The sequence below is a fragment of the Calonectris borealis genome, chromosome 12, assembly GCF_964195595.1.
Source record: "Calonectris borealis chromosome 12, bCalBor7.hap1.2, whole genome shotgun sequence".
NCBI lineage: Eukaryota > Metazoa > Chordata > Aves > Procellariiformes > Procellariidae > Calonectris > Calonectris borealis.
The window spans coordinates 954,471-979,123 of record NC_134323.1 but is presented as its reverse complement, the minus strand read 5'-3'; the positions used below and the strand labels follow the sequence as shown (position 1 = coordinate 979,123).

Here is a 24,653-nt window from a genome sequence, read left to right as displayed (position 1 = left end):
CGCAGTTCCAGGACACGGTGGCACTCACGTTGGCTGGAGGATTTTGGTGGTCCGGGTGCTGTTGCCTTTACCCACGTGCCAGCCAGATCTACCCGCCGCCGCTGCCGGGAGCCCCGGGGCCGTGCCAGTGATAGATGGGGTGGCCCATTTGCAATTTTAATGTCCCTTTAGGTGGCGGGCGAGGGGCGATGGCTGCTCCCTGGCGAGCGGGGAGGTCGCCTCGCCAACCCACGTCTAGGGGAACTAGGTTTACCACAATGGGTTTTAGTATGCTAGGAAAAAGAACTCTGAAGTTTGCAGCGTAACAGCAACAGGGATGGGACTAACAGCATCTTCCATGGATTGGCACAAGTTTAACCAAGTTAAGCTCCAGCACATCATCTTGGTTTAACTTCAATGAGTCCCACTTGGACCTGGATGAGAGCTTCAGTTCCCTGGTTTTTTCAACTATATCATCTTGTCTAAAAAAACCTCCTCTTTTCCCTGCAAACCCCAATTTCCTTGATGACTGCTAATAGTACCAAATATAGCAGGACCAAAATAAAAGGGATGGAAAATGGGATTTCTTTCAGAAAATTGTCTGATGCCGCTGGAGTTGCCCACCAGAGGACAAGCTATCGGGCTGCCGAAAAGAAGAGAAATACACGCATTGTGTTTTCCTAAGATGCCCTTTAAAATAAAGAAACCATCTGACCCATCTCTAAAGGGAATGTCCTTTATGTCTGTCCTGAAAAGCAGCTGTCAGGTGACGGCAGGGCGGTGGGAATCCCCAGTCCAGCCCTCCCCAGGCTGTCGGGGTCCCGTGGGCTGCCCGGCGTGGCTGCGGGCGATGCGCCGGGGGGGACAGAGCCGCAGAGCCCCCCCCGGTGACCCTCCCCGGCGGCCGGTCCAGGGAGCATCTCCCCTCCAATCCCTGGAGCAAACCCAGAGCTTGGGAAGAACGCGAGGGGCATCCCATGGCAAAGAGACAGGAGAAATGTAAAAGCGTCTTTTAATATAAATATAAATCCATCTGAAGGGCTCCAGGAGAGGACCGTGCCCTGCGAGGGATGCCCAGGGGGAGGTGGGCTCAGCGGGAACCGCGGGCGCCAGTGCCCGGACAGCACCGGGGGACCGACCCGGGGCATCAGCCGGGCACCCCGCGGGCGAGCAGGGCTAGAGCCGGGGCACCAGCAGCGGCAGGGCCAGCAGGGCCAGGAGACAGGGGCGCGGGGGGGTGGCCGAGCCCCGCAGCGTGGCCTGGTTGGTCTCGGCAGCCGGCGAGCCGCGGGCACTGGCCAGGCGTCCCCGGGCGCTGCACAGCTCCTGCAGGTTCCCCTGGAACTGGATCTTGCGGGACTCCTGGCGCAGCGATTCCCAGATGGCGGCCGCTTCCTCGGGGCAGCTCGACAGCACCTCGCTGGCGCAGGCGTGGAAGTCGTCCCAGGACCTGGGGAGACGGGCGGGAGTTGGGGGGACGCTGGTGGCAGGTCACCCGGCCGCCCCAGCAGCTCCCACCGGGACGGGGACACTCACTTGCAGATGGTGTCCAGCTCCTGCGCCTCCTTGCCGCCCTCCTCCCGCTGCCGCCGGACGCTCTGGGCCATGCTGTCCCCCAGGCTGATGAGGCAGCCGGCGAAGCCCTGGTAGATGGTGTCACACTTCCCCGCCATGCTGACGGGCTCCTGGCTCGCGGCTGCAGGGGAGAGGAGAGACGGAGCTGAGCCCCCGACGGCCATCGCCTGCCCGGCTCAGGGGCAGGTGTCAACAGGCGGGGGTGACACCGGGCTCTGAAATGTGGCGAGGGGCTGGCACCCCCTTCCCGCCAGACCCCGGCATCCTCTCCCCAGGCACTCAGAGTGAACCTTTGCTCCTGGCCCGGGAGCCCGACGTGGCACGACGTGATGACCCCGCCAGCGATGCTGCCATTAGCCGCAGGGGAAGAGCAGCGTGCCGGCCGCTTCCCCTTGGGCCTCCCAGGCTCTCCCCGGAGCCATCTGTCCCGGCTTTTATCCCCTGACAGCACAGATTAATTTGCGACTACAACAGGAAAAAAAAAACAAAAGCGAAGACTCGGCAAGCTGGAGTCCCTGCTCCTACTGCAGCGGGAGGGAAGGGGAAGAGGGGAAGGGGAAAGGAGAAGGGGAAAGGAGAAGGGGAAAGGCGAAGGGGAAGGAAGAGGACAAAAGGAAGAGGCACAAGTGCAACTCCAGCTGCTTCACCCTGGGAAGCCCCAATTCCCTGCTCTGCAAGGGATGAACCACCGGGACTGGCCGAACCCCGGTGCTGGCCACGGGACGGCGGGTGACAGGGTGTGTTGGGGACGACCGCGAGTGCCATCCATGGCCGGGGGGAAGCCCAAAAAGATCCAGTGTGTGGCTGGGTCACAGGGAAACGCTGCGCAGTCGGCTCGGCTCTGCCCCGGGGGTCCCGCAGGGCCACGTCACGGGAGGTGTGAGACTTTCAGAAGTGCCGTGCGTGTGCGCCCGGGAGCTCTCTAAGCTAAGGATGCTAAAAAAGCGTGAGGACAGTCCTGGAGGGATCCCCTGCGGGAAGGAGCCCCCAGAAGCAGCCAAAAGTTGCCCGGTGGCTGCCAAGGCAGCCAGGATGTCTCCAGGGAGCCGTGTGCCGTGCCGCTGGCATCCCACGCCTGTGCCCCTGGAACAAGGCCCTGAGCAAAGTGGCTGTGGCCGAGACGAGGGCTGGGGCGAGCCTGAAACCTCAGCCCACCACGGAGCACGGCGGGTGTTCGCGACAAGAAACCCCCTGAGCACATCACCGAGGGAAGTCTCAGATTGATGCCAGCCACGTGGGTCACAAATATTGCAGGTATCGATAGAGAAAGTGGGATCCGTTGCTCCTCTTTTGACCCAGTCGGGCGACAAGCGCGTCTCCTGCCAGCCCAGGGACGCACCGGCTGGTGGGGCCAGCAGATGCCTTCCCTCGGCCAGCTGGTCCCCTGCCGAGGGTTTTGGCCTCCTGGGCTCCTCTAACGCCCGGCACGAGCCCTCCCCTCCGCCCAGGTCTCTCAGCACGAGGCTGGGCAGGGCAGGTAAGGAGGGAGAAACCAGGAGAGCAAATCATCCCTGCTACCCCGCTGCAAAACCACATGGGAGAAACCTGTCCCCAGCCTCACCAGGGAGAGAGCCCCAAGGGAAAGGCAGGGAGGGAGCCCAGGGTGCTGCAGAGCATCGCTGGCTTCAAGCGAGCGCCGATGCAGCCGTCCTGCTTCTGGGGAAGGGCCTGAATCACCCACCCTCCGAGCCCGAAAACTGCCCCGGGCTTGGCGGTCCCCGTCTTCCACCCTCCGTGCAGCGCCGGACCAGGTTAGCCCCCGGGCTGCTGCGTCCCTCCTCGGGGCAGGGATGCCACCGGGTACCGCTGCGCCTGGAGCCGGACGGCGTCTTCCCTCGGCTCTGGGGGGAGTGGGAGAGCGTGGAGGTGGCACGTTGGTGCCGGTGAGGTGCAGGATCTGCCGGACCACCGTTCCCCAGCGGGCAGGTTGCCCTCCAGGCCCCTGGCGAAGGAGAGCAGGCAGGGAAAGCCACCAGGAGCATGGGGTCAGTGGGCAGGGCTGGCCTGGGGCACTGGTCCAGGCTGGAGAGCCGGAGCCTGGGGACTGTCCCTGCCTGAGCAGAGGGACCCCCAGGCAGTGCTGCGAAGCCGCTCTCCTCCTTGCCTGGCACCGCAGGACGGGGGGCGACGGTGGATCGCTGAGCCTCGGGGCAACCAGGCACCCCGCTCCCCGCAGCTAATGTGGGCAGGGGGCAACGAAGCGGGGGCGGCCGGGGGTCCCGCTCCCACCCGCCAGCCTCCCCCGGGTCCCGGCGGCACTCACCCAGGTGCAGCAGCAGCGGCCACACGACGCCCAGCAGCCGCCAGCAGCCGCAGCCCATGGTGCGGACCCCGCCGCCGCCGCCGCCGTGTGCTCCGCGCCCCGCCGCCGGCGGCAGCCTCGGCCCCGCGGCCCCGCCCCGGCCCCGCCCCGGCCCCGCCCCCCGGGACGGACCCCAGCCCTCGCAGTCCCGGGAGCGGCAGGAGACGCTTTTGCTGTGAAAAGGGGATGCGGTGCCTCCTCCCGGCGGGCAGCAGCCCCCGCCACCCGTGACAAAGCCCACGGGAAGGAAAGGCCGCTGCGCCCCGCGGGACTCGCCCAGGAAAGCTCAAGCAGACTCGGGGGACGATCTGGGGAAAGAAAGGGCAGCCCGGGGCCCCCCCGCCTGCAGCTCCAGCCTGGAGATTGTCCCTCCAAGGCGTTTCACATGCTCACAGCCTTCCCTTCTCTTTTTTTCTCAAAAAGTTGTTTATTGAATTGTTCTTAATGTTATTTCAAAAAAAAAAAAAAAATTCAAAATTTAGATAAAAAGAAAAACCCTGGTGTAAAATCAAAACTAATGTCTGAACCATGAACACGTTCCAACACACAACAGAACCGGTGGCCCCAGGGGCTCCCGCAGCTTGCTGCTGCCCAACCACCCCGCCCCAGAGGCACGCACAGCCCCCCGCCCCAGCCTGCCCGCACGGCGCAGGAGGGGCTGGGCACCCCCCTGCGGTGGCAGCAGGGACCTGGAGCCCGTGAAGCCCCCTTCCTGCTCGGCTGACACCCGCCCAGCTACTCACCCCACGGGGCAGGAGGGGTGTGAGTCCTTGACTAAGATACGGGCACTGGTTTCTGGTCAACGAGGAGCACGTGTCCCCGGCAGCCCCCTTGCTCGGGGCTCAGCGTGGACCTCCCTTCTCCGCTCACGGCAGCAGACTCCAAACTAAAGGGGTAAAAAAAATCCACCGGCTTCTGCTGAATGCGCCTTGGACTGCCAGCCAGGCCTCAGGGACGGATGGGCAGGTGAAGAAGAGATTTAATTCTCTCAAAAAGAGGCTATTTAGGAAAATAAGCCAAGTGAGCGTTCAGTGACTATTTGGGACTATACACAGATGGCGTTTGCCTTAGAGACATCACACACATGTTGATAGATTTCCCGGCAAGAGCTCTTAACACAAGCCATACGTGGTTAGTAACTACTGGTTCTGCTGGGTGGGCTTCCACGGAGCAGCCCACAAGATAGGTAGGTCCTCCTAGGTCATGCCGGGGGTGACCAGGCCCTGGAGCATGATCATGAGGCGACGGGCAGGCTTGCTCAGCGTGTTGTGGGGTTCCACCTGGAGGAACTGGAAGAGCTTCTGCCGCACCTGGTTCATGACTGACCCCATGTGGTCTCGGGTGATGGGGTCACCGCGGTCCAGGTGCATCACCGCTTCCTCCAAGTAACTGAAGGAGAAAGGCCAGGGTTAGAACCAAACCAACGTGCCATCCCAATCCGATTCGGTTGATTTTAGCACTGAAGATGCACAATTCTGCTCCCCCACCCACCCAAACTCAGTGCAGCTTGTTCAGCCATCAGAAAATAAACGTTACTGACTCACAGCAAAGTCCACCTATCCCTTCTTAACATGTAAGGGCAGCCTATGTATCTTCCAGCCTCCAGTACGTGCAACACAACCTGGCTGCCTGAACCAAGCAGGCACAAGAGCAAGCTAGAACTCCCCGCAGAGCTGGAGGTGGCATTTGGCCACAGGCCATGCCTGGTCACAGCTCTGTAGATATTTTCTTTCATGCCTTTTTAGCATAAGCAGAATTAGTCACTTATTAGACAGTAAAAATCCTCAGCAGTGAGGCTTATTTCATGTAGGGATATATTTAAGGTCTTCTTCCAATATGTCTATCCAGGAAGGGTTGGGGGAAGAGCAAGAACTTTACCAATAAGCCATTCTGAAGTTCAGACGAGCCATAAACTTTCAAACCGCAGCCTGAGAGTAAGGCAATGCGGTCACTGCAAAAGGTTTTCACTAACAGACCAGCCTGAACTCAACAGCAGCAACTTTAACTCTGATTACCAGCTCGTCTGTAACTTCAACCTCTTTTTCAGTTTTTCTAGCTTGCTTTATCCCTATTGTTAACTTGAGTTAAAAACTTGTTTTAAGTCATTTTTCCATACAAGCCATGGTTAAAATCTGGAGGTACCTTAACAAGTTAGTTTTTTAGGACAGATAACAGGGTTTTGACTCACTCACTAAAAATGTTCGTGGCAAGTACCAGCACAGTCACTACTTTGTCACACGAGCTTTGCTTAGAACATCTAACAGACATCAGTTCCAGTAGCTCCTGCTGCCACCTCCCACTGAGCCTGTCTGGCAGTCACGACACGAAACTGCCGACACAAAGTCCAGCAACGGGTTAAGAATTGAGGACAGAGCAAAGATGCTCTGGATATTAAGCTATCCAGGAAACAGGGCACCATCCCTCCTTTTACCTCCACAGGGGAATCGTTCCTTGGTGAAAGGAGATCGCTGCACAGACTGCGTATAATATTTACAGACTACAATCCAGGAGGTAACAGCACCTACAGCTGGGTACCCCTTCTACTACTACCTCTGGGCAGCAAAGCTTTCCGTGGCAAGGCCTACAACTCTTTCCAAGTCATTACTGGTTGTTCGCATGCCAGTAACAGGCTACAGAAGCTCCAACCTTCGTCGAAGCACCACATTTCGCTTCCAGGCAGTGAATTTAAAGCCAGAGCCAGGAACAGGTCTGCATAGGTTCAGACCCGGTGCTCTGATCATACTCACTTCAACTTCAGTTCCGTACGAGTACCCAGATCCGAGGAGAGCTGCTGAATGAGAGAGAGCAGCACAGGCTGGGACAGCGGGCACGGATGCTGTCCGAACACTTGCTGAGTATCCACAGTCTCGCAGACATAGAGGACCAGGTTGAGATCAGCTGCTGTGAGAGCCTGCAAGGAAGACACAGCTAGAAATGCAGAGGAAACAACAGGCAGGTGAGGGACACAGGACAGAGCACGAGGCAGCCCTCTGCCTTGGGGCAGCTCAGTGGCTCACCAGCCTCCTCTGGAAGTAGAATTCTCTGCAAACCCTGCAAGCAGGACCGTGCTTAGGCTCAGCCTATGCTCAGAGGACACCTGTGTTTGTTCCAAGCTGAACAGATCCCAACCAGACAGAGGGGAGCGGGTTACAGTTAGCAGCACGGAGCAGGGCCATGTTTGCACAGCACTATTATTCCCAGAGGAGTTTGTCTGCAGCAGCTCAAATGGATCTGCCTACACATTCAAAGACAAAGGCAAGGTCAGGCCGCAGCTGGTAGATCTGCCTGGAGGGGCTTACGAAGCTGCTCTCTTCGGGGGTGCACCACACGCCACCGCTGATGGCAAAACTCTGGCTTACCGGGGCCGACACGGTCCTGACAGGGCATGGGCGGGGAAGAGGGAACTTAACTGCCACCAAATCATGGAACTTGCACGGCTCTGGCTCAACCCGCCTAAGAGTTCAGCTGCACCCCTTGAGCAGTCTGCTGCCCCAGGTCTTTTCAGGCAACTCCTGTGAGTTGTGGGATTATGTCCCCAGCTGAAGGAGCCCTTTTTCCCCCCCTCCATCCCCCAACGAGCAGCGATGCCCACTACCAGGAAGCCCACGTACCTGCTGGAAAGCTTGGTTGAGGTGTCCCTGCTGGAGCATCTGAAGGATGTGAGTTTGCTGAGACTGGAAATCCAAGTGAGCAGCAGGGATCGGAGTCCCGGCCGCCGAGCGCATTGCCTGGACGATGCTCGAGGTGACAGCTGCCTGCTGCTCCTTCATAGCCAGGCTCACTTCTCCTTTAATGACTCTCTGCACCTGGGCCAAAATAGACTCCTGCATGCTAAAAAAAAAAAAAAACAACAAACCGGCATCTCTGAAAATGAAGAGCTGAGGGACAACGTTGCACAAAGCTTGTACCAGCGGGAATCCACAGGCTTGCTTGCTTATTGTAGTGTGGCTACCAAAGGGTTAACACAAATTGCTCTGAGGCACAGGCATCGGAAACATGCTGCGCAAGGTAGCTCTGTGGCCAACAACACCACCTCCCAGGGTGCATGCGGAAGATGCTGGGATTCTGTGCGGGAAAGTGATGTTTCAGGGAACTAAGTCTCTCATCGTACGGCGTTTTAAATCTTTAATGTCCCTGGCTTACAAGCAAGGCTACTAAGCTCTAGGTTCATCCCTGAATGGGCCCAGCTTTCCGTATCAGATCTGTTAGACGCAGTTTCCTAGCCTGCAGATGACGCCTTTCGAATGAGAACACACTTCCACTGAGCCTCTGACTTCTCCACACGAGACCAGCCCACAGTGCAGGCTCCGCTGCTGTGTGTTACACCTTTCCCCCCCCAAGGGCTGGATCCTCCCCTCTTACAAAGGGTACAAAGCATCAAACCTGCTCTAGCACAGGCAGAGTAGCAGGACTTCCCTGGGAGCAGGCACAGCCTGTGCAACGAGACCAGAATTTAGTCTGGTAGCCTTCTGGTCTGCATCGAAGACCCCGATGCACTCTGACATATGTTCTAGTCACTTAAAATAGCCAGGGGCGTCCTGCCCCGCAGGTGACCACCGGCCAGTCTTAATGCCTGGCAGCCTGCCACCAGCTTCATGGTGTGACCATGCGGCAGGCACTGCCAGGATCACATCTTGAAACCAGGATGGCCGGGCACAAATTGCTGCAGAGGAGCTGGGAGGACAGAGTAGCCTGCAGAAACTGTTGGTACGCCTGAGGACACAGAGTAAAGAAGAAAAGCCTTCAAAAGACCAGAAGAACATTTAGAAGAGGAAGGCTAGTCAGAATTGAGCGTGCTTTTGGGCTGCCTCAGGTCCTTTGTGCTCCAACATGCACATGGGACGCTGTGAAAAGCAGGCCCTGAGCTCCCACACGCAGCAGCGGTACACCTGGTTGTTAGAAACCTTCCGTGGTCTTCCCTTCGTGCCCTACAGGGCAACAGTTACACCACCCACATGCTTTGTCGCACTGTGCACAGAGCCAACAAGCAGCCCTACAGTGGCACATGGTTTGTTCCACGACTAGCAGGGAGAGGTTTTTGTACACGCACGTATACCGCTCACTGACACCTCTCTCCACAAGCCCAGCTGCCAACTTACTTGCCCACGATAATATGCAGCTGATGCTGCACCTCAGCGTGGACGCTGGCTGCGACAGTGGAAGCCAGCTGCTCGGTGGTGCTCTGGAAGGTGCTGATGAGCTGTCGAAGCTGATTCAGCAGCGGGTCCCGGGCCTCCTGTTCTCGTACCTTCTTGTTCTTCAAGTGAGTCTCAAGCTGCTGGATATCTGCAACAACGAGAGAGGAAGACGTTTGTGCCATCGGTCCCGGTGGAGACGGTCACGGCAGAAATCCAGCTGCCAAGCTCGACATGTCCTCCAGCAGAAACAACTCCTGAGCCAGCGTACAAGCGCAGGAGAGATGGGGGGAACGCACAAGCCTTGTTTTGGGCTGCGTTACACTAACCTAGAAACCCTGCTTCCAGCCTCCCCATCATGCAGAATTACATGACACAGCAACGAAGCCACGAGTTCTCTTGTGACAGACCTTTACAGGCACTGTTTGTTCAGGGCAAGATAAAGGCGGGAGCCAGGGTATTTTATTTCATACACAGTGTGAGTTGTGATCTGCATTTAGTGATGGAGTTCAATGCCAGGGAAGAAAGAGGAGGAATATTTCTGACAAAAAAAAAAAATCATGTCTGCAGAGATCAAAAAGCTGTATTTTATAAAATATTTTATGAACTGGTCTGATCGAAAGGAAGAAGAATATAAGCTCTATCTACTTGTGGGAGACTTGTGAGGAAAAGGAAGGGTGCAAAATAAACAGCAGCTGGAGACACTGCAGATCTACGGACAACAGAAGTCGCTGTGCCAGCACTAGCCAGCTTCAGGCTCCCTCAGAAACCAGCTCTGCACAGTAATACCTGCCTGGCCTCCCAGGAGGCCAAGGAACTGGATCCCAAGCCTGAGAAGAGGAAAGATCTCCTCCGGTGCATCAGTGTACAATTTTCCTTACTTAAGAGTACAGTTTTCTGTTTTCCAGCCTGACCATGTCTATTTACACTGTTCAGCCACTATTTAACCTCTGATCATCCCTGTACCCTTCCCTAAACCTTCTCCAATTCCATTACCCCTCTGAGATGAGGGCTTAGCTGCAAGACTGCTACCCTCTCCATACATCATCTTCCTGATGTCAGAATGGGGTAATCCTACAGCTGGGCTTTTCTACTCAATAGAAGTCACAGATTCACAGAATGAGCCAAGTGTTTTGCTGCATGGGCCACAAAGACCAGAGGTGAATCTCTGTTCTTATAGCATCACCCACAAAAACCTCCTCACTTCTGCTTCTATTTCCCAAGTGTGAAATGGAGCATGCAGATGGGCTAAGAGGTTAAACAGTCACCAGTGAAACTCTGAAAGGCAAAGACATAAGGAAAGACCAACTTGTCAGCCACTAATGCAAATACGCCGTGCAGAGAAAACTCACGGAAGAAAACCTACTCACATTCCTGCGTGCCCTGCTTGAAAGTGTCATTGATTTGCTGGAACATGGACTGGCAGCTCTTCTCGAAGGCTGGCAACACGACGCTCTGGAACGCTTCCCTGTAAGCTGACTGGATCGGCCCCTGCAGGGTATCGGCCGTTGCCCTCACAACGGTATCTGTAAGGTTCTTACAAGCACACACAGAAGAGATTCCAGAAAATTAACAACAGCCTGCTGCAGACTAAACAAACACTGTAGGTCCCTGCCACACGCCCACATCAGATAAGGACAGCCCAGTGTCAGAAGCACGTATTCCCTCAGCTCTTTCCGCTGACCAGGCTGCACCATCGCTCGACAGGCAGAGCATCTGCTTGCTGAGGGGCTGAGAACATCACCATTTCCCTGTAGTTCAGCTGTAGAGCAAGGGAAGGTGGCACAGTCAGGCACGGCTGCTTTCCCCTTCCCCTGCTTCCCTCCCACATCCCACCATTCCCTGCCAAGGTAAGTAACAAGCTTCTGTTCCCTAAATAACGTACAAACAGAGAACAGAGTGGACAGCAGAAGAGCTGGTCAAACTTTCACCATTTGGCTGATTGAGATGGCCCTAAAAACACAGCTGTAGTGAGAATTCTCTACTCGAGTAGAAAATGAACAACTTGGTAAAGGAAAGAAAGGGCTAATGAGGCAAAGCAGGCAGGGGAGTACACAAAGCTCACTCTTCCGGATGAGACCAGGAAAGAGCTTTGACCGCTGGCAGCTAAACTGACCCTACCTAGAGAGAGAGGTGAGGGGAAGAGGTATGAGGAGTCACTACCCAGGCAGGTGACAACTCAGTGTCCCCAGGAAAAGCTACGGTCTGGTTCTCCTTACCTTTGACTTCACTAGCTTGGTGATACTCTCTTTCAGCGTCCCCTCAACAGCAGTGAGCTTGGCAGCAATAGTGTTACTTAGCTGGCCAGCAATAGGGTCCATGCTCTTGGAAATACCTAGGCACAACACAAACATGTCAAAGTTGCAGCTTTAACCCTAGAGTCACACTTCAAAACCCAAAGAAAATGGAGTCAAACTCTGCTTGGATATGATGCAGTGAGGGGCAATGGTCACAAGCTCTGGCTTGGGAAGCTAAGGTTGGACATTAGGAGAAACTTTTTGCTAGGAAGGTGGAAATCACCAGAGAGGCTGTGGAATCTCCAACCTTGAAGGTTTTCAAGACTTGCCCCGACAAAGTCACAGCTGACCTGATCTAGAATAGTGGGTAGCCCTGCTTCAAGCAGAATGGTGGACACTATTGGCTGCAGAAGGCTTTCCCACCAGCATTTCTTCAAACATTTCCTTACGTGGATGGTGCCAGTGCATCGAGGAAGGGCAAAGACAAGTTTAAGTTTGCTTCAGTCAACATTTCCAAACTCATTAGCTTCTTTTGCCTTCCTCCACCGAACAGACTCCAGAAGCTTTATGGATTATAATGGAAGGTCAGACCATGCTCTCTGGAAAGGCATCCCCTCTGGGAGCCTCATACTCCTTCCAAACCACAACTCCTCTTCTCAGATTACAGTGGGGCCTGCAACAGTTTAAAGCGCAATGACTAGTCTTCATGTAACCTAACTCCTATTTCATACAGTGCCAACACTTGTACGCAGCATGCTTTCAACCCCTACGGGGCTAACTGTAGGGATCCACCTTCAAAACCTAGGCAGCAACACTCACACTGGGGTACGGTCTTCTTCATCTCCTCACGAATGGTCCTCTCCAGACGGTTACACACAGCAGTGGAAAGGGACTGAGAGAGCTGCTGAGACAGGTGCTCCTGGAGCTGCCCATTGCGCTGTTGTCCTTCCGTCAGCGCTCGGTCTAGTCTTCTCTCTAATGAGAATCCATGTTAAGGAGCACAAACAACAGATTTCCTCTCTACCCTCAACACTCCTGTCCACAAAGATGGACACTAGCCTCACCTCCAGAGGCTCAGTGAAAGCAAATTTGCAGCTCTGGTAAAAGAGGGGTCTAATAACATTGCTGATGTGTTCCTGTAAACAACAGGGTGCTCTTAAACAAACGATCAGGGTGAGAGAAGCTCTGGAAGACATGGTAGAAAAGCCAAACAGCTAAAAGAAGCTTGACAGTAGCGTTCCCTACATATTGTGGGTTAACTTAGCTGCCCCCGTGGGCAGCAGAGCCCCACACAGCCACTCACTCACTCCTCTGCAGCAGGACGGGGGAGAACAGGAAGGGTAAAAGTGAGAAAGCTCACAGGTTGAGGTAAAGACAGCTCAATAGGTAAAGCAAAAGCTGCATATGCGAGCCAAGCAAAACAAGGAATTCATTTACTACTTCCCATCGGCGGGCAGGTGCTCAGCCATCTCCAGGAAAGCAGGGCTCCATCACGCGTAACGGTGACTTGGGAAGACAAACGCCACCACTCCGAAGGCCCCCTCTTCCTCCTCCTTTCCCCCAGCTTTTACTGCCGAGCACAACGTCAGACGGTATGGGACATCCCTTTGGTCGGCTGGGGTCAGCTGTCCCAGCTGGTCCCCTCCCTACTTCTTGCCCACCCCAGCCTGCTCGCTGGCGGAGCAGTGTGAGAAACAGAGAAGGCCTTGATAGGGTTCAGCAATAGCAAAAACATCAGTGTGTTATCAACATTGTTTTGGTCACAAATCCAAAACGTACCACCGTACGAGCTGCTATGAAGAAAATTAACTCCATCCCAGCCAAAACCACTACAGAAACCAAGAAGCCCGATATCCATAAAAAGCAAATTGGTAAAAATATTTCTACAGGATGGAATTGGTGGACATAAGCGATATAGTGCCCGGGACCAAACCCAGGCTTAATAAGAGCTAGTCATACCGCATGAAGCAACCAAGCTCTCTGAAGGAGCCAACACACAAACACCGGGATGCATGTGCATCTTAAAAAACAAAACCAAAAAAACCCGCAACAAAACAAACAGTGAAGAGACAATTCAGCTGCTGACAAAATTCAGTGCAGACATGAAGTTGTGCAGATAGGGAAAAATTATTCTAATGTCACAATATAGCTCTAGATGCCGAACTTCAGTAGAAAGCTATCTGAATTATCTATGAAAATAGCAGCCTGATGGTCAAAAAGGAAAATCCAAGACTAATTAATAGAGAAAACAGAAATCATTGTCATGTCATAGAAGTTAAGAGTGGTTTCAGACATGAAACAGGCTAGAGCTGCTCAGTTCGGGGAACATGACCAAATTCAGTGCAGCAAAAGACGTACAGGAACTGACTACTCACAATACAATAAAAATAATTGGATACCAGGTTTGAAAACACCAAAAGAAAGCACTTTTCAGACAACACAGAAGGGACCTGTGGACCACCAGATGTATATATGGGTACAGACAAGATAATTCTATATTCAGCCATGCAGTATGGCAGCCAGATGCTATTTCTGGTGCAAGTACTGACTTGCCTTAAGGAGGAAAGGAAGGAAAGGATAATCGCGTAATTACTCTTGCGCAACTGGCCACTGCCTGATGTAGGATAATGTATTAGGTGCACCTCTAGTCTACTCCAGCGTTGCGGCACTTATGGTCTTAATGGGTAACTAAAAAATTTAGTGGCATGGAGAAAGTATCAGTTCTTCTCCGTTCTATTTCTGAGTTTCTTGCCCTTAGAAAGGGACCGAGAGAAACTGAAATAGTTTTATTGCAGCCAGGCAATTTTACTGCACCTATGGCCCACGCTACCAAGACCCTTGAACTTTCTTAGCCTTCCTCATGTCTCTAGCCTTCCACTCCTTATCTGCCTTCCACTCCTTATCTTCCACTCCTCAGCCTTCCACTCCTTATCTGCCACGCAACATTTGCAAACAAGGATACGCTCCTGCTCCCGCTGGGAGTCAATCACCCTCTCCACGTGGCCCATAAGGGAGCTCTGAATGGCATCGAGGTGATCCGTGAGTCTCTGCAGCAGCTCCATCTGGTTCTGACGCAGCTCAGAGAGCTCCCGCTGTTGGCTCCTCAATATGCACATCAGCTCATCCTGGAACTCTGGTGTCACCTATGCACGGAGGGGACAAGCATTCATTTCCAACAGGATCAGAGGTCAGTCAAGCTTTCTGCTAGGTATTAAGTCAACCCCTGGGCCTAGGACTGAAGCGTAACACACAAAGCAGGAAACAGAGCCAGCTTAATGCCTATTCCTAAGACTGTTGTCCTGAGAAATAAACCGATAAAGCAAGGTACATGAAGCTCCTGCCTGGGATTCATAAATGGTTGCTTAGAATATCAACCGCTTAGATTCAAGACCCCCTTCAAAGCTCTGGCATCTAAAAGAAAACAGATCCTATTCACTTTTGGCCAGGTACTGAGAGTGAGTGTTTAGGCCTCCAAATATAAATAATGACTTTAAACACTTACGAAAGAGCTGTGCAATCAGTAGAATAAGAAGGAGGTTTCCTACAGCACTTTTTCAGCTCTTTCACTTATTTATGAGTAACCAAACAACTGGAGAAGTATACATCTATAGTTCGTTGTCTCTTCACCCGCTCAAAATATCTAAAGGAGGCACACACATCAAGGGCAGTTTAAGAAGTATAGCAACTCGGCTGAGAGCATTTTCTGCCAGATACGAAGGAACTATCAACAGGGATAAGAAATTCTAACAGGCCGGTCGCACTGTGGCCCTTACTTTGCTGGGAACAGCTTATCCTGCTGCCAACGCATGCGAGTCATCTCAGCAGGGAAGAGGAAATGAGCGGTAGCGTCTTAGATGATATAGGGCTTGTGAGAACACAGAAATGAAAATTGATATGCAGAGAGGAGAAGGAAGCCATCAGTCTGGCTAGCACTGAGCAGCTCCTTCTCTGCTGCGCAAGTCGGAGAGCAGAGCAATGCCAAGCCCAAGCACAGCCCCACCTCAGCCAGCTCGGGCACAGCAGAGGCCCACGGCACTTCAAGGAACTGGGATGAACTTTCTCTCAGGTCTTTAGTAAGATAGTAAATAGAGCTGAAGCATCACGCCCTTGGGTCGGACTGCAGAGCAGCTCTGACTCACCTGGTTGTTAGATGATCTTGGTGACTGGTTCACATCCCTGGAAATAAAAAGAGAAAAAGCAGTAATCCAATTATGTCAATTAACTACTCTTATCCAAACAGATCACACATTTTACAGTTGCTTTAGATTTTACACTCCAGCTCATACTTCTGTTTTGCCTAGTATAACATGAAGAGCAATGGGAAGGTGATGAAATCCCAGTCCTTACAGCACTGTGACCCCATCATTTGCGCTATCCACAGGCCCTGAAGTTCCTTACAGACCGGTCCCTTCGCAGGGAGGAGATTTGAACGAAGTCTTAATGAGGACTGTTACAAAGAACAACGCACACTGTTTTTCAGTTTTGTCCAAATTCAAAGCCAGGGAAGGCTTTGCCAAACAGCTTTTGAAGTTCTCCTGATATTTTACAAAGGAAAACCAAGTATCCATTTGTTACATACAGAATTAATGAGCTTCAAATCATCCAGAATGATTCCAGCTCTCCAGGTGAATAAACTAGTGATGCACTCCAGCACACACAGCAGAATAAAGAAAAACACTGAACTGTTCCACTAACATTGCATGTCTCCATCAGAGTCACAAATCTATGAATATTCAAATGCTACCAGAAGGAAAGTAAACATTTGTTGTTCCCAGACAGCATCCATTCAGCAACTTTAAAAGGACCGAGGCAGGAAATTGAAAGGCATTTCTGAGGCTAAGAGCTTCTGGGTGTCACAGTACAGGACCACAGCCAGGAACTTAATGCCATAGGCCATCTTTGTTGTAATCTGCGCAGCCAGAGATCCAAATCACAGAGCTATGGGAACACAAGAAGAGGAGAGAGCCCCGTGCAGAAGCTGTGCTCCTCTCCTCACATTAATGCAGACAGATTGGTCTAATTTGCCACGGGCAGACCTTTCCAGTCATCAATTTTCACTTACAAGACATTCATATGGGCACGTTTAGAAACACACAAAAGCAGCAAGCAGGTAACAAACGATAGTTATTGTTGAACCAGGGCACTGTGCCAGCATTCAGAAGCCAACCAGAAATGGAGGCCATGTTGCGCTACACTCCCAGTGTCACAGTTCCAATGAAGCCTTCACTGAAACTGGCAAATGGATCCAGTGTCCCCCCGCCATGTGCAATTTACCTCCCACACAGTCTTCTGAAGCCCAGGCTCTATTTTGGATTTTGGGTCCCAGCTGGAAAGGTAGTGCAGAACCTACTCCCACACCCCTGAGCGGCAGTCGGTGTAACCCGCGACACTTTCTGTGGGGTTACTGCCATTTGCAAAATGGGGTGAGGGTTGGGAGCACTTGGCCACTGCTCAGCCTCAGACCCTAGTCTCGCTGCTGATGGCTACATCAGGTTGTGGCCCTGCACCGCTGGTCCCACAGCCACCTGTATTCTGGCAAGCCCAGCGTACCCGTCATCTTTCTTGCCCTTCCGCTTTAGCTTTGGGGAAGCCCGAGGGGACGCCTTGGCTTTCCAGTCCTTCACAGGCAGCCTCTGCGTAGACGCTTTGGCACCAAATCCACCTGACGTAGAAGCCAAGCTTGCAACTTCATCATCATGGTCACTATGAAGGAACAGCAGGGGAGAGGACATTCACTTGCAATACTGGACAGCGTTAGCCTTCACTAAGAGGAGGGGATTCACACTCTGCTCTTCATCCACACACGGCCAGAGTCACGCAGCTAAGGACGCCCGCCACCTTCACGATTAACATAGAGACCTCTAAAGAGCTCAGCACGTGCTGCTCTGTTTTGATCCAGGTCAGGCTGAGCTCGAGGGCTGCATAACAAGACTTGAAGGGTCTCTGCATTAGGGACAACTGTGGTTCAGGCAGCGTGGCGGAAGGATGTCTGCTCTTGCTGGGTGCACACACCAGCACGTAAGCCCTAGGATGTGACGCTGACCCAACAGGGAACCCAAGCATAGCATATCCTTACCGCTTTACAGGCAGAAAGCGCTTAACGCAGCGATTATTGCAGGAACAGAGGAGAATCAGGTTGAGCCTAGGAACTATGTGATCCTCGGTACCTTGGAGTCTTCCAGCTGCTGACCAGCCACCCAACACAGGCTGCACGTTTCAGTCTGAATTTAAGGATTATGAATGAACCCTCAGCTGCCAAACAGGGCTGAGCTTGCCAGGCACACAGAATGCGCCCACGGAGCTTTGGGGTGGCTCGTGAGGGAGCAAAGATGTCAAAAACAAGAAACTAACTCCTGAGATACCCTCGTTACCTTATCTAAGGCAAGTATTTGGAAACTGATCCCTTAATAGGTTTTCACCGCTAATTAAACCAAGCTTGGTCCACACTCTTAGGAGCGGCAGCGTCAAACCTTTCCCTACAGAGAGTAAATCGGACAATGCCCAGAGGCCAATCTCGCGATCAGCTGAAGTCATCAGAACATTACGAAGCTGGACTGCATACACACATTAAGTCAGGAGACAAAGCAAAGACATTCACCCCACACGTGAAGGCTTGCTGGGGACAGAAGCACGAATGCAGCCTGAACTGAGTCCATGCAGGGCGAGAGAGGGGGCTGAGCACTCTGGTACCTTTGTTCTGCACTAGCATCCTGGCTGTCATGCTGCAGCAGGTGGTAGCTGTGTCGATGATAGGAAGAGCTCTTGTGTTTTTCTTCAACCTCATCCCTTGGGCTAGAGGAGAAAAAAAAAAAAAGAAAATACCATCATGAAAGTCTCTTTCAGCTTGGGTATTTGCTCACTCCACTTCTCATGGCAGATCCTGATAGAAGGTCTAAACCAAACACCCCTATCTGCACAGATCCAGAGAGCGGCAAGTGTTGTTTCGAGGTACTAAACACTTAAATTCCTCCATGCATTTTTCTGGAGGCCTTAAGAAGGGAGAAGCAGCTCAGCTATGCTTCAGGGACTAACCAAGGACAATCTCCCAACAGACACCCATGCAAGACAGGTAAGCCACTACTCCAAATGGGCAGTACAGCGTACTTCAGTGATTAGCATCATCTTGGGTTTGTTTTTCCGTAAGGAATACTGATCGCTGATCAGCAAAAATCATCAGTGCTTCTCAGTTCTTCCAAGTGTCTGAGGAGTACACAGAGGGAAGTGCGCCAATTTGATGGGTTAGCTCTACCAGACAGAACAGAATTGCAACAGTTAATCCAGTCTGAGTTTCATCAAGGTTCTGAAAGCAAATTACACATGCTCCTAAGCCATAAATTAGGTCTCTCTGAATTCAGCGCACAGGAAGATCTTGAAACAGAAGTAAGCGCTTGTTACTTTCATGTAGGCTGATGGCTTGACTGAATTGGAATGTCAAAAAAAAAATTGTATTGATGTGCAAGTGAAATATCTCAGATCCAGAAATATCTGACGTAATACCCTGATATGAGAAGTCCTGAAGAATTCAAAGACAGAATGGGATTGAGGGGAGTTGCAAACTCCTATAAAAGTATTTTCTCAACTTCAAATTATGAGTAAAAGCAAAAACACTGCGTAGAGAAACAGCCTCGGTGCCCTCCCCAGGGCCATCAGAATTGAGGCCGTTTCCTGAAGCAGCATCCTCAGGTGTGAAGGCACAAGGTGGGGCCTTTCTCTTGCAAAGCTGATGGGAGGGAACAGCCCTGCCTGGTTTGAGGGACAACACTGACACTCTCAGCCTGCTAGTGCTGTTGAAAAGGAAGGTGTTTGCAGGCTCTCATGGTGCACGCAGCCCTGGCCTAGGCAGACTCTGGAGCTGCCAGATGCATCTCGCTGTTCCCGTCCCACTACGCGGCAGGGACACTAATTCTGTGATGAATCCTAGCACTGCTCCAGTGCAATAGCTTTCTCCTGGTAAGCAGACGTATGTGATGTTGCCCCATTCTGCATGCCTGCTTCATAGAGACATTGCCATTCGTTTTCTGACTTTTAAAGTACTTTTTTTATAATGCTAGCTGCACAGAGCCAATCCTAGAAGACAGGTATACAATTAACCTATAATCAAACCTGTCAGTTATGGGCTAATTGATTCCTTTCAACAAAAGCATGCAGGAATGCATCCGCTGGGGCAGAATTCAGCTTTTACTGGTTTTATTTCCAGAGTACAAAAAAAAAAAATTCCCATCTCAAGTCTCCATTCCCAGGTGAACATGAAGGCCAATAAAGTAGACTTTTCACTTTCTTAACGGAGATCGTTTATGCTGCAAGGGGTATTGGAGAGCACAAATTGTTAGAGCTGGTGCAGGAAGTTCAGGACACAGCATACACTGACCAAGCACACAGGAAGGTTGAATCATCAGATCCTTTAAGGAAAGGAGGGATGGAGAACTGCTCTGGTTTAATCACAACGTAAAAGCTTTTCGCCAAGCTAGCAATTTGGCAAGTGCAAAGAAATTGCCCTAAGCAAGACAAACCCAAGGGATTACCTGTCTGCCATGCTGTTCCTGGTTTCTCTGGTTATGTCAGGAGCTGCTGGCCATGGCTGACTCACAACACTGTCAGAAGATGCATTTTCCTGAGTTAAAGCAGTCTCCAGTAATGATGGAGCGTTCAGTCTGTCCACCTCCACTGGAGGCATGTCCAAAGAGTGGTGGCTGTGCTCTGAATTGTGCCGGTTCCTCGGAGACAGCAAATGCAAGGCTGAGGCAGCGGATGCCATACTGTCTGCGTGATGACTGGGCTCCAGCACCTCTGCAGGGAGCCCAGACGGAGCTGCCGCAAAGCTGCGTTGCAAGGTCTCAGAAGCAATCTCTGGGATATCTTGGGACATGGCTGTGGAAGCAGAGGAAATGACGTCTGGCGAGCGCTCGCGGGTGGGAGAAGCCTGGGGCACCACCAAGGGCTCCACCTCCTGCAGTTCCAGTGCTAGAGAGGGGTTTCCTGGTGCGACCTGAATGCAAAAATCAAACAAGAGTCTTCAGGGTAATGTGGAGACACCCCAAGAACCCCTGGTACCTTACACCAACCATGCCTGGAAACAGCCAGCTGTATCCTTTCCTCAAGTGACCCCTGAGCTCCCACTCTGTTCAGCAGAAGAAGGGCCCCAAGACTTGTAATGGGCTCTCAGCTGGGCTAACAACACACTTAGGCCAAGGCTAGTCTGAACACACTTCCAAAAGAAAATGTAACACCAGTTCTACCTCCCTGCTCTGCTCCAGGATCCCTTCTCTTTGAGGGAAAAAGTTAGTTTTAACACTGAATATCTCCTGGACTGAAAGCTTTTTTCAATTTCAAGCTTTGGTCATAATCTGTTTTACATCACACCTGGAAAGAAAAACTTAGGAATAGGAAATGATTGTTTCAGACCCATCAGACCAACAAGGAGGAATAAACCTTTCCAGGTAGCAGAGTCTCCTAACACAGAGGCTGACCATGTCCAACCATCGTGATAGTGACAGCACGAGCTAGAGCTGTCTCTAGTTTTCCGAGACATGCAGTTTTACACAAGGTCAAGTTCCATTAACACAGGTAAACCTGGCTGCAGATCTGTGCCAGCAGCTGTGTTTTCCAAATAACTCTAATTTCAGCTTGTTCAGGCCCAAAGAGAGAGGTCTCTTGGCTCACGAGGAGAAGGAAGGGAGCAGCATTTGGAGCCTTACTGGAACAGGTGCCTTTGGTGTTAGCTTGTCAGGAAGGCCTGGGATAAGAACGGAATGGCTCCTAGGACTAGTCTGGAGACTGCTGCTACTGCTACTCAGCGTGAGGCTGGTGTCCAGCTGCATCTTGGGGCTCACAGTCAAGTCTTCTGATGGCCTGCAGAAAACAGAGACACGAACAAATCAAGCAGGCCAACCTAATGATACAGATCTGCATCAAACACGCCATGTGAGGAGACGGGATCCATAGGTCAATGGAGGAGCCCAACCCAAACTTCACTAGTGTCTGTCCTCCAAGCCCTCGCCCTTTCCACCATGGTCAGCTACTCCCTGTCAACTAGCACCTGCATCTCCTTGTCCCCATAAAGCCCAAAGAGATACCAGGTGGAAAAAAAAAAGAAAAAAAACAGAGTTTAGGGAGAAACAGGACACTACGGGATAGATCTTTGTCCTTTTCTCAGGCCCGAGAAGCGAAGTTTTCACCTGTTATGCAGCCCAACCCACCACAACACTAGTAAGATTTTCCTAACAGTCCCAATTATCTCCCTGTCCTTGGTGGCTGCAGTGTTCTCTTACCTGTAAACAACGACAGCCCTTTGGGAGAAGCATGTAAAGCAACAAAACTGAGATGCAATAAGAGAATCCCTATGAGGCACAAATGAAACACTATTGTTGGCCCCTTGGATGACAACAGGCATGCTCCAAGCTTCATTAGAGATGCAAACAGTTGCCCATAGAGGGACGTTGGGACTCAGGCCAGTTTCTAACTCTGGTTACAATCTCCTCTCCTACAAGACACACTACAGCTCTGCACCACCATACCAGTTCAGCTGCAGATATATTATTTAATACATGCGCTCGTTACCTGGGCATAGAGGCATCTGTGACAGAAGTGCTACTCATGGCTGTGACTGCAGTCAGGGAACTGACGCTGCTGCCTGGAGATACAGCAATCTGTAAGAAAACACACAGCGGTCAGGATGTGACAGAAGAGTCCAACAGCAGAACTTAACCTGAGAATGCTGGCCCCAAAAGAATTCCTGAAGAGTCTCTGATGAAGAAGGAATAGGAAAAAAAAAAAAAAAAAACAACATTGAGTTGTACTGCTAGGGTGCTCAGGCGCTGGTCGAAGGCAAGCCCCAATACATCCTCATCACACGAACCACGATTGCTTTTATTGAGCAATTGCTCTCCCAAAACAAAGTGGCATTCTGCAGGGCTCCGCACCAGACCCCCCATTTTGTTCTTTGAGCTGGACTGCTCTTGTCAAGGTCTGTTGCCACTAGCGAGGCCAGAGTCTAGGGTTTAGGTCCTGCACTGCTCATACGTGGAAGCAGAATGCTCCAATGCACAAGAAGATGTATTGCTCACTGGCTAGCAGTGAAGAGCACAGTGGGGTATGCTGGCCCCCACTGCTGCTTCTGGCTACCAAGAAACACCTACAGAGAACACCAACATAAGCACACAAGCATCCCTGGAAGTGTTCAAGGTCAGGTTGGACGAGGCTTTGAGCAACCTGGTCTAGTGAAAGATGTCCCTGCCCATGGCAGGGGGGTTGTACTGGGTGATCTTTGAAGGTCCCTTCCAACCCAAACCATCCTATGATTCTAAGTACTCAGCTGGGAAAGTCGGTGTGGCCAAGCTTCTTACGCTTGACAGTGCTTATGGCAGAGATTGAGATAAACTCAAGGCTGTGTCCATCCTACGGTGTTCCTGGGTGCTGGTGCCAGCAGGAAAAAGCCTGCCATTAAATAGGTAGCAGCGAAAAACCAGGTTTAAACTGAACAGTTACCCTGTTTAAACTGAGGAGTGAGCTGCTCCTTGCAGTGAACAGTATGTGCAACCATCACCCCATCAACAACAACTCTCTGCTCCCTTGGGACTTCAGCCACCCCAATATTTGTTGGAGGTACAACAAGCCGGGCATAAGCAATCTGGAAGGTTCCTGGAATGCGTCGATGGTAACTTCCTCCTCCAAGGGGTACAGGAGCCAACGAGGAGAGGTGCTATGCTGGACCTTGTCTCACCAACAAGGAAGGCCTGGTGGAGAATGTGAAGCTCAAGAGCACCCGTGGCTGCAGCCACCATGAAACGGTGGAGTTCAAGATCTGTAGGGCACCGAGGAGGGCGCACAGCAAGCTCACTACCCTGGACTTCAGGAGAGCAGACTTTGGCCTCTTCAGGGATCTGCTTGGTAGAGTGCCATGGGACAAAGCCCTGGAGGGAAGAGGGGCCCAAGAAAGCTCGTTAATATTCAAGGATCACTTCCTCCAAGCTCAGGAGCGATGCATCCCAACAAAGAGGAAGTCAGGCAAAACCACCAGGAGGCCTGCATGGATGAACAAGGAGCTCCTGGACACACTCAAACACAAAAAGGAAGCCTACAGAGGGGAGAAGCAAGGACAGGTAGCCTGGGAAGAATACAGAGAAATTGTCCGAGTGGCCAGGGATCAGGTTAGGAAAGCTGAAGCCCTGATAGAATTAAATCTGGCCAGGGACATCAAGGGCAACATGAAAAACTTCTATAAGTACGTCAGGGATAAAAGGAAGACTAGGGAAAACGTGGGCCCTCTCCAGAATGAAATGGGAGACCTGATTACCCGGGATTCGGAGAAGGCAGAGGTGCTCAATGACGTTTTTGCCTCGGTCTTCACCGGCAAGTGCTCGAGCCTCACCGCCCAAGCTGCAGAAGGCAAAGACGGGGACTGGGAGAATGAAGAGCCGCCCACTGTAGGAGAAGATCAGGTTCGAGACCATCTGAGGAAGCTGAAGGTGCACAAGTCCATGGGACCCGATGAGATCCATCCACGGGTCCTGAGGGAGCTAGCAGATGAAGTTGCTATCCATCATATTTGAGAAGTCATGACAGTCCGGTGAAGTTCCCGCTAACTGGAAAAGGGGAAACATAACCCCCATTTTTAAAAAGGGAAAAAAGGAAGAGCCAGGGAACTACAGGCCAGTCAGTCTCACCTCTGTGCCTGGGAAGATCATGGAACAGATCCTCCTGGAAGCTATGCTAAGGCACATGGAGGACAGGGAGGTGATTCGAGACAGCCAGCATGGCTTCACCAAAGGCAAGTCCTGCCTGACCAACCTAGTGGCCTTCTATGATGGAGTGACTACATCAGTGGACATGGGAAGGGCTACGGATGTCGTCTGTCTGGACCTCTGTAAGGCCTTTGACACGGTCCCCAACAACATCCTTCTCTCTAAACTGGAGAGGTATGGATTTGATGGGTGGACTGCCCAGTGGATGAGGAATTGGTTGGATGGTCACATCCAGAGGGTAGTGGTCAATGGCTCAATGTCCTGATGGAGATCGGTGACGAGTGGTGTCCCACAGGGGTCCGTATCGGGACCAGTACTGCTTAATATTTCATCAGTGACATAGACAGTGGGATCGAGGGCACGCTTAGCAAGTTTGCAGATGACACCAAGCTGAGTGGTGCGGTCGACACGCCTGAGGGACAGGATGCCATCCAGAGGGATCTGGACAAGCTGGAGAAGTGGGCCCATGTGACCTCCTGAGGTTCAACAAGGCCAAGTGCAGGGTCCTGCACCTGGGTCGGGGCAGCCCCCGTTATCAACACAGGCTGGGGGATGAAGGGATGGAGAGCAGCCCTGCCGAGAAGGACTTGGGGGTACTGGTGGAGGAAAAGCTGGACATGAGCCGGCAATGTGCACTCGCAGCCCAGAAGACCAACCCTATCCTGGGTTGCATCACCAGCAGCGT

General features: G+C 52.2%; 2 protein-coding genes across 4 annotated transcripts in view; both read right to left on the bottom strand.

Moving 5' to 3' along the window:
- Positions 1-973: 973 nt before the first annotated feature.
- On the bottom strand, positions 974-4,103 carry NRN1L (neuritin 1 like). Its single transcript, XM_075160839.1, has 3 exons — positions 3,818-4,103; positions 1,516-1,675; positions 974-1,429 (listed from the first exon to the last, which is right to left on the bottom strand). Exons 1-3 carry the CDS (start codon positions 3,873-3,875, stop codon positions 1,156-1,158), a joined length of 492 nt encoding a protein of 163 aa, XP_075016940.1. The 5' UTR covers positions 3,876-4,103; the 3' UTR covers positions 974-1,155.
- A 155-nt stretch (positions 4,104-4,258) lies between these two features.
- EDC4 (enhancer of mRNA decapping 4) overlaps positions 4,259-24,653 on the bottom strand; it is a 40,347-nt gene continuing 19,952 nt past the window's right edge. The window contains exons 16-29 of one of the 3 annotated variants that reach the window (XM_075160837.1): positions 21,786-21,874; positions 20,924-21,077; positions 19,751-20,214; positions 17,919-18,020; positions 16,779-16,931; positions 15,368-15,404; positions 14,191-14,371; positions 12,048-12,203; positions 11,211-11,326; positions 10,362-10,527; positions 8,956-9,142; positions 7,468-7,687; positions 6,604-6,767; positions 4,259-5,245 (exon numbers count right to left, since the gene is read on the bottom strand). In XM_075160837.1, the coding sequence (XP_075016938.1) occupies positions 5,053-5,245; positions 6,604-6,767; positions 7,468-7,687; positions 8,956-9,142; positions 10,362-10,527; positions 11,211-11,326; positions 12,048-12,203; positions 14,191-14,371; positions 15,368-15,404; positions 16,779-16,931; positions 17,919-18,020; positions 19,751-20,214; positions 20,924-21,077; positions 21,786-21,874 (2,382 nt within the window). In that variant the 3' untranslated portion in view covers positions 4,259-5,052. Of the gene's footprint in view, positions 5,246-6,603; positions 6,768-7,467; positions 7,688-8,955; positions 9,143-10,361; positions 10,528-10,593; positions 10,754-11,210; positions 11,327-12,047; positions 12,204-14,190; positions 14,372-15,367; positions 15,405-16,778; positions 16,932-17,918; positions 18,021-19,750; positions 20,215-20,923; positions 21,078-21,785; positions 21,875-24,653 lie in introns of those variants that run through there. The other 2 variants (XM_075160836.1, XM_075160838.1) reach the window with 2 other exon arrangements.

Bases quoted from the DNA above. Each gene is read 5' to 3' on its own strand.
- NRN1L (XM_075160839.1), bottom strand. From the start codon at position 3,875: ATGGGCTGCGGCTGCTGGCGGCTGCTGGGCGTCGTGTGGCCGCTGCTG. The intron at 1,676-3,817 runs GTGAGTGCCGCC...TCTCCCCTGCAG, and splicing joins GCCGCTGCTGCTGCACCTGG to CCGCGAGCCAGGAGCCCGTC. The intron at 1,430-1,515 runs GTGAGTGTCCCC...CCGTCTCCCCAG, and splicing joins GAGCTGGACACCATCTGCAA to GTCCTGGGACGACTTCCACG.